Here is a 7,328-nt window from a genome sequence, read left to right as displayed (position 1 = left end):
ACTCCTGTGGTTGCCCACACACACCCTTAGGGGCACCCCCTGGCCCACTGGGCCCCTTCCCCATGGCCTGCTCTGGCCCCAGGGATGGGTCACACTAACGCTGGCACCAGAGACCCTGGGACCCCTAAGAGCAGGGCTGTGGAAGCCAACAGACGGGTTTGGCGCCAGCTCTGCACAACCTCTGGCCCACGCTCCACCTCCAGCCTCAGTTTCTTCATCTGCCCTATGGGAGCAGAGATGGCCAGAGGAGGCGGCAACCCCAGCGTTGGGGTTTGGAGGCCCGGGACCCCTGCCCCTGCCTGCCATGGCCAGAACCAGGCTGGTCCGGCTGCTGGGGCTTGAGCTCCTACACCCAGGGTGTCCGGGGGGAGGCTGGGTGCCAGGAATAGGGGGTGAGGATGGTCCAAAGGGAGACCCCAGGGGGGCAAGGGCCTAGGAGGGGCTGGGCCCCACGTTGGCCTGTCCTGCTGGCCTCAGGCACTGGATAAAAATAGTCGCTGGTCTCCGAGAACATGAGCCGACCCTGGAGCCAAGGGTTCCAGTTTGGGCTCTTTGCTCACCTCTGTGTGACCATGGCCAGAACCCAGCCCACTCTGGGCCCCAGCAGCCCAGCAGCCTGTCAGGAGGGGTCCTGAGGCAGGCCTGAGGGTTGCAGGGAGAGTGCCTGCTGGAGGGCTGTGGCCATGCCCTGCGTGTGAAACTACCAAGGAAAGGTGGCTCCAGGCAGAGGGACAAGCAAGGCGGTGTGGGGAGGTAGGGAGCCCCCTTCTCCCCAGGTCAGGCCCAGGCCCTGAGCCCAGGGGCTCAGCAAATGCAGGCTGCCTCTTCCCCCTTCCCCCCCAAGCTGGACTCTGGACCTGCGGCTTCTCAGACGTCTCCATGACAACCACGGCCTTGGAAGAGTTGGATGGAGGCCTGGGCAGTTGCCAAGTGGACGAGGACCTCTCTGCACTGGCTGACCCCTGCCCAGGCCAGCCCCGGGAGGACAGGGCTCAAGGTAGCCAAGAGGGTACCACAGGATGAAGCCCACGCCCCCATCCTCCTGTTGAGCCAGGTGGCTCACCTTCAGGGACCAGGCCTTGGCCTCCCACACTGGACTGACTTAAACCATGCCCCCCATTTCCAACCTGTGTCCATTAGTGTGTCGGGGGTTTGTAAAGAGACCAGAGAACACAGGTGCTGGGCCACACAGGTCAGGGTTTGAATCCCAGCTTGGCAGTGACGTGCTGTGTGCCTTTATGCAAGGCTGCCTCTGAGTCTGTCTGCTTTCTAATTTGCAAAATGGGAGCAGTCATCTGCCCCTTACCCAGCAGAACTGAGCGGAGGGTGGGATCAGCCTGGGGGTTTCCACGACCGTGACTGTCCCTCTTTTCCTGCCAACAGCGACATCCAGGCTGGCCGACTCCAGCAGCTGGCCCCGTGTGAGTAGCCGGGGCCCTGGGGTTTCAGCCCAGGGTGCCCCTAGAGTAGGGGACATGTTGGCCAAGAGGGTACGTTTCTGCAGCCCATGGGAAGGGTTTGGTCTCCCTTAGGGAAACACCCAGGATGACATGTTACTCCCCACAGGATTCTCAGGAGCCGGCCGCTGAGGGCAGCCCCGCAGGCGGTGTGGATGCTTGGCCCAAGAAAACAGAAAAGGAGCCTGTGGCCAAAGTGGCCTGCGGACCTGGTAAGGAGAGGCTGAAAGCAGGAACAAGTGGGTTTCCGGGAGGCAGGGGTGAGGTGGGGGATGGGTGTGGACCAGCATGGGGGTGGGGGATCAGTCCTGGGCTGGGTCCTTGGATCTGGGGGGCAGGGTGATAGCATGCATGGGGCTCCTGACTGGGGGCTGTCTGGGTGTCACAGGCCGTAACTCAGTGGGCTGTGGGAGCCTCTGCTAATTCATAACACCAGCTTAGGTGCCACTAAGCTTCAGCTAATTATTTTCTAGAATATTCTGGGCATCCCAGTGAAGCGGCCAATCCAGCAGGGCTTAGTTCCTCGCCCAGGGCCGCACAGCCGGGCAGGGCAGAGCTGAGTTTAGCCGCGGGTCGGCCCCACACGGCCTGCGCCCAGCCCGCACTTGCTCCTGCAGGCCCCCGGATCCCCGCGCAGAAGAAGGCGCAGGCCGCGCCGCCCTCGCAGCCGCCCCCCACGCCCCCGGTCCTGAGCGAGGAGCTGCTCTGGGGACACCTGACGCTCAACAAGTGCCTGGTGCTCGCCTCGCTCGTGGCGCTGCTGGGCTCCGCCTTCCAGCTGTGCCGCGGTGAGCCTGCGCCGCCGCACGTGGTTACTCCCTCCCGGAAGCGCGGACAGCCCAGGGGACGGGTCTGTGCGCTCTCACTCTAGGCCGTACGCGCCCCCTTCCCCCCAGTATGGACCTTGTGAGTGAGGGGGGTTCCCCCGCCCCGTGCACTTCCTGCTCAGGGACAGACTGACCTTGTGCACCCCGACGGTCGCGCCCGAGTCCCTCTATCCAGGACCAGCTTTGACCCCCGCCTCCCACAGACCTTAAGAGGAGCCCTGCCCCCGCCACCCCCCAGGAAGGACCTCGGTGCACCTCCCTTCCCCGGTAACCGACCCTCACCGCCCCCCGACTCCCAACCCAGGCCTTGCAGGCCCAGGATGGGCATGTGCGCCCTTGTTCGGTAGCGTGCCGCTTTCTCTGTGCGCCAGGGCGGACGCTCCTGTGGCCCTCAGAGAAACGGGAGCATCCTTTTGTAGCCTGAATGAGGGAGGTTTGAAGGGAAGGTCATCGCAGCAGCGGAGACTGGGAACCCCTTCCCAGGGCTCGGAGGGACCCAGCCCAGCCTCAGCAAACCCGGTGGGGTCCGGCTGGGCCCCCTTGCATGTCCCCAGGGAGAGGGGGCTCTGGGGGCAAGGATGGTGATGGACGGTGTGCAGTGGTTGGTCCCCTGGGCCAGGCTGGCATCCCCTCCCGTCCCCTCCCAGAGGCCGTGGTGGGGGAGGCGGAAGCCCCTGCGCCTGTCCCTGAGCCGTGGGTCCCGCCAAGCTTGTCCCTGAAGAAGCCAGCGTCACCCCTGGTAAGCACTTCCTCAAGTGACCTGTCAGTGGGGCCTTCACTGGGGGAAGGGGCCTGGGCCGTGGAACTCTGCGCCAACCCCACCACCCCACACTGTCCGCGTTGCAGCCAAAGTCCGTGGCCTGGGCCCCCCCACTGGGACCGCCCGAGCCCCCGGCGAAAGTAGAGGAAAGGGCTGCGGTTCCCAGGAGCAGCGGGGCTGCAGAGCGCGTGCCGCTTGCCGACCGAGGGCCCAAGGAGAGGCGGAGGAAGGCGGAGAGGCTGAGAAAGGAGAGGCCCCAGAAGGAGAGGCCACAGAAGGAGGAGAGGCCGAGGAGGAAGAGACCCCGGAAAGAGGAGAGGCCGCGGGCTGCCGGGGAGGCCCTACCGCGACGCTGGGAGGCGCGCGAAGGGGGCCATCGGGCATGGGCGGGAGAGTCTGGAGACCCCGAGCATAGGAAGAGGCAGGCCTGGGCCTCCCCGCGGCGCCCCGACGAAGAGGACCAGCCTCCCGGCCGCCAGAAGCACCACGCGGGCAAGGGGCGGGACTGAGCCAGACCTGGGTCCTGCGTGGGGGTCCCTGAACCTCTGCTCGACTGCCCCGCAGTTTCAGCAAATAAAGTGAGTGCTGTGGTCCCCCTCATCGCCTGCTCCTTTGTGCCCGGATCCCAGAACCTGCCCGAGGCCTGAGTGACAGGGATGGGGAGCTTTAGGCGGCTGGTCGGGGGGCGGGGGCAGGGAGGCAGTGGGTGCCAACGGGGAGGACGCGGCCCTGCCCGCCAGAGGAGAAATGGGGGAATGAGGCCTCCGCCTGTCCCCAGACATGCACGGACACCCCAACCGCGTGCTTTTGGTCTTTATTGGGAGCGATGAAGGGGTCCGAATAAATACAGGCCGGCCGGGGCACGGCGCGGGGTCACCGGCAGCCGCACTCGGTGGCCACCATGTTGGGCACGTGGTGCGCGCTGATGCGCTCCTCGGACAGGCTGATGAGGAGCTTGCCGGCGTAGGCCGTGGGCACGCAGCAGGGCGGGCGCTCCAGGGCAGCGCCGCGGGCCTGCATCTTCAGCAGGAGCACCACGTGGTTGCCGTACCGCGGGTTGCGGTCCGATTGCGGCCAGCCGCACGCGCCCTGGCAGTTGTTGGCCTGGTACGTCTCGGGGATAAGCACCGAGCGCTCGGCGCGGAGGTCCACGCTCAGCTCGCGCAGCCCGCACGGCCCGTCAGTGGCTGCGGCGCCGGCGCTGCGCTGCGCCCGTGCCGACCCCATCCGCTCCCGCCCGCGCCACTCGGCGCGCAGGCCCTGTAGCGCTTTCAGCAGCAGCAGCGCGCGCAGCGGGCCGCCGGGGCCACCCGAGTCCCCCGGGCACAGCGCCAGTAGGCGTGCCAGCAGCGGGGTGGCGGCGGGCGGCAGCCCCGGGAGGCCGCGCAGTTCCGCGGCCGCCGCCTGAAGCTCGGCGGCCACCCGGCGCGCTAGGCCCGCGGCCCACAGCGCGGACGCCGGAGCCTGCAGTGGCGCGCGGACCCCGGGGGTGGCTGCCGTGGGCGGCAGCAGCAGCAGCAGCGGCTCCTCGCCGTCGAGCAGGCGCTCCAGCGCCGCGGGGTCCGACAGGTTGACCTGGCCCTGCGGGAAACCGGCCAGCGCGCCCGGGTCCAGGGCCAGACGCGGCGGCGAGGCTCGGGACGCGGGTCCCCGCAGCGCGCGCACCAGGCGCGTGAGCGTCTCCAGGAAGGGATCGGCGCTGGGCGGCGCCTCCTCGGGCTCTGGGGACGGCCTGGACGGCAGAGTGGGGGGTCGTGAGGGCGCAAGGCTGCGTCGCTCCCCACTCCCCGCGCCCCCAGGCCCGGGCCCGCGCGCACCTGGGCTGCGGGAAGGGCACCGAGTCCAGCCGGCCGTGCGCGGGCATCGGCGCGGGACCCCGCGGCGGCAGCAGGAGCAGCGCCGGGGTCATTCGTGTGAAGCAGCGGGAGTCGGCGCCGAACAGCAGCGCCTGCAGCTGGGCGGTGCTCAGCGGCGCACCTGCGAGGGGAGGCGCGTGCGCGGCGTTGCTTCAGCGCCGGGGGTCTGGGGGTCGAACGCAGCCGTCCCCACGCTCCGCGGCATCCCTGTCCCTGCCTGGGCGAGACCTACCGTTTCCGCGGCGCCGCAGGGTCAGGGCGAGCCCAGGCCCGCGCCAGGCCGCCTCGGGGCGTCCCACAACCAAGGGCAGGTAGCTGGAGTCCTGGCTCAGGCAGAGGCTCTGCGGAAATGAGGGCTCAGCCAGGCAGTGGGTGCGCGGGACGCCAGCCCTGCTCTGCCTGCTGCCCTTAACATCCCTTCAAGATTCCAACCTGGGCACTTGCAGCCTTTTTGTTAAACCCAGTTAAAAAAATCAACAAAACCGTAACCCCTTCCTCTCCCTGAGCGAGGGCTCCTGGTGGCCCAGGGGCAGTCCCCTTCACTCCCTGGTACCTGGGCGCCGGGCAGCCCGGCCCCGGTGACGGTGACCTCCGGGCCAGGCCCTGGGTACAGCACCATCAGTGCCAGCTCTTCGGGGTTGGCTCCTCCAGGTGGAGGCTCCTGGAACCTCAGCGAGGGTGTCGGCTCCCACGTCACTGCGGCCAGGACAGTGGGGAAGGCAACGCCTGAGCCCCTCTCCCAAGCCTGTCCCAGTCCTGCACGAGGCAGAGCCCCCACCCCACCCAGAGCCCCGGGGAACCTAGTGGGAGAGGCTTGACGCCCCTGGACCCCAGGTGTAGGGCTTCCTTGGGACACGGGTGGCCTGGGGAGGAGTGACGGACACTGTGGGCAGTAGGGTGGAGCCCTTGGGGTCTCTTGGTCTGGGGATGCCCTGGGGGGGAGCCCTTCCTCGCAGTGGGTCTGAGGCCAGCGGTCCCTGGGGACAGGGCCCCTGGGCAGCCTGGTCAGGGAGTGGGGGGAAGGGCCCTCCTCCGCTGGACCTTCAGGCTGTGCTGGCCCTGCCTCCTGTGGCTCCCAGGTCGGCGGAGAGGGGACCCTCCCCAGGCACTGCAGGAGGACTTGCGGCCCCAGACAAGGCAAAGATAGGTCACCCACCTCTGTGGCCATCAGCCTCCACTTCCCGAGGGTTCTCCCACCCCGGGGCACCAGAGCCAGCCCCCCCCCAGGCCCCCGGGTTAGGGCCCCACGTACCTTCCTCCAAGTGTAGGACCACCAGCCGCCGCCCCCCGGGTCCCCCAAGCCATGCCTGCAGCTGCTGCAGATGGGGCAGGGCGGGCTGCCCGTCTCTGGGGGGGCAGACCGCAAAGGTGGCCAGGTCCCGGGGCCCCCAGTGGGCGCGCCGCACGGCCTCCAGGAAGGCCCGCTCGTAGCCGCTCAGGGCCCCCACCACCCGCAGGGGAGCACTGCTCCTGTTGCCACCCCCATCCAGGGTCACCAGGCACAGGGGGTCCCGAGGGCTGCCTGGTGGCCAGACCCCAGGGGGTGGCCAGTCCCAGTCTTGGTGGAAGATGAGCCCTCCGCTGCCTGGGGTTGTCTCCCTGGGCAGGGCCGGGGTGTTGGGGACCTCTCCCCTGAGGGTCCTGGCCCCCAGCAGGGCCCCCATTGCCGACAGCACCAGGGCCAGCTGAGAGAGAGGTGGACCCTGCATCGTGGGAGCTTGGAGGGGCCGGGCTGCCCCAGCTTATATGGGGGAGCAAGAATGTTTGTGCCAGAGGGCGGCCCCTATCTCCTTCAGGGATGTGACCTTGGGGGCCAGTGCCCGCCGTGAGCCCGGGCAGGCCGGCAGCCTTCTCAAAGCCCCTTCTGTTCCGGCCCGGCTGCCTATCTATTTTCTTCTCACCAGTGCTACAAAGTGTGGCCTGTGACCCATTTGTCAGACTGTCCTTGACGAGTTTTCCCCTTTGGAGCCAGGAGCAGGAATGTGAGCAGGGAGTGTGTGGCCCAAACAATCAACAATTTGGGGGGGGGTGGAGGGTGCTGGAGGAGGGCAGAGGTCTAGGGCCCCTGCCCCACAGGACCACTGGGTAGGTGGGGGGCGCCCCCCCCGCACCCACTGCACGCTCGCTCACCGTGCCTTCGGGGCCCACAGAGACACCCAAGGAGAGCGAGCAGCCTTTGCTCTGCTCTCCTCCCAGAGGACGACCCCAGACCCACTGCTGGCCAGCAGGGTCTGTCCTCACCCAGCAGCCTCCAGGGCACAGCATTGCCAGCGGCCACCCCCTGGGGTCCTGGTGGGGCCCCAACCCTGAGCCACCCCCATAGGTGGCGGAGGGCAGCCATGCGTGTTCACCCACAGCAAGTGGGTGCTTCCCGCCCACCCACCCGCCGGCCGGCTGGCCGGCCAGCCCACATAGCAGTGCACTCCAT

General features: G+C 68.3%; 2 protein-coding genes across 3 annotated transcripts; one reads left to right on the top strand and one right to left on the bottom strand.

Annotated features, from left to right (window-relative positions):
* Nucleotides 1-879: 879 nt before the first annotated feature.
* Nucleotides 880-3,553, top strand: JSRP1 (junctional sarcoplasmic reticulum protein 1; the record flags this gene model as incomplete). The annotated part of the gene is made up of 6 exons (XM_082622587.1): nt 880-997; nt 1,384-1,421; nt 1,567-1,696; nt 2,075-2,245; nt 2,932-3,023; nt 3,131-3,553. The coding sequence occupies 6 exons, from the start codon at nt 880-882 to the stop codon at nt 3,551-3,553; spliced, it is 972 nt and encodes a 323-aa protein (XP_082478713.1).
* Nucleotides 3,554-3,853: 300 nt separating this feature from the next.
* Nucleotides 3,854-7,131, bottom strand: AMH (anti-Mullerian hormone). Of its 2 annotated transcripts, XM_082622042.1 has the most exons (5): nt 6,153-7,131; nt 5,454-5,596; nt 5,133-5,241; nt 4,862-5,021; nt 3,854-4,776 (listed from the first exon to the last, which is right to left on the bottom strand). In XM_082622042.1, the coding sequence occupies exons 1-5, from the start codon at nt 6,607-6,609 to the stop codon at nt 3,918-3,920; spliced, it is 1,728 nt and encodes a 575-aa protein (XP_082478168.1). In that variant the 5' UTR covers nt 6,610-7,131; the 3' UTR covers nt 3,854-3,917. The 2 variants fall into 2 exon arrangements, with proteins under 2 accessions (XP_082478168.1, XP_082478167.1); XM_082622041.1 differs by lacking the exon at nt 6,153-7,131 and having other exon boundaries at nt 5,454-6,148.
* Between the last annotated feature and the right edge of the window lie 197 nt (nt 7,132-7,328).

The sequence above is a fragment of the Mesoplodon mirus genome (genome assembly GCF_964341445.2).
Source record: "Mesoplodon mirus genome assembly, chromosome: 5".
Classification (NCBI taxonomy): domain Eukaryota; kingdom Metazoa; phylum Chordata; class Mammalia; order Artiodactyla; family Ziphiidae; genus Mesoplodon; species Mesoplodon mirus.
This window is presented reverse-complemented; position numbering and strand designations above follow the sequence as displayed.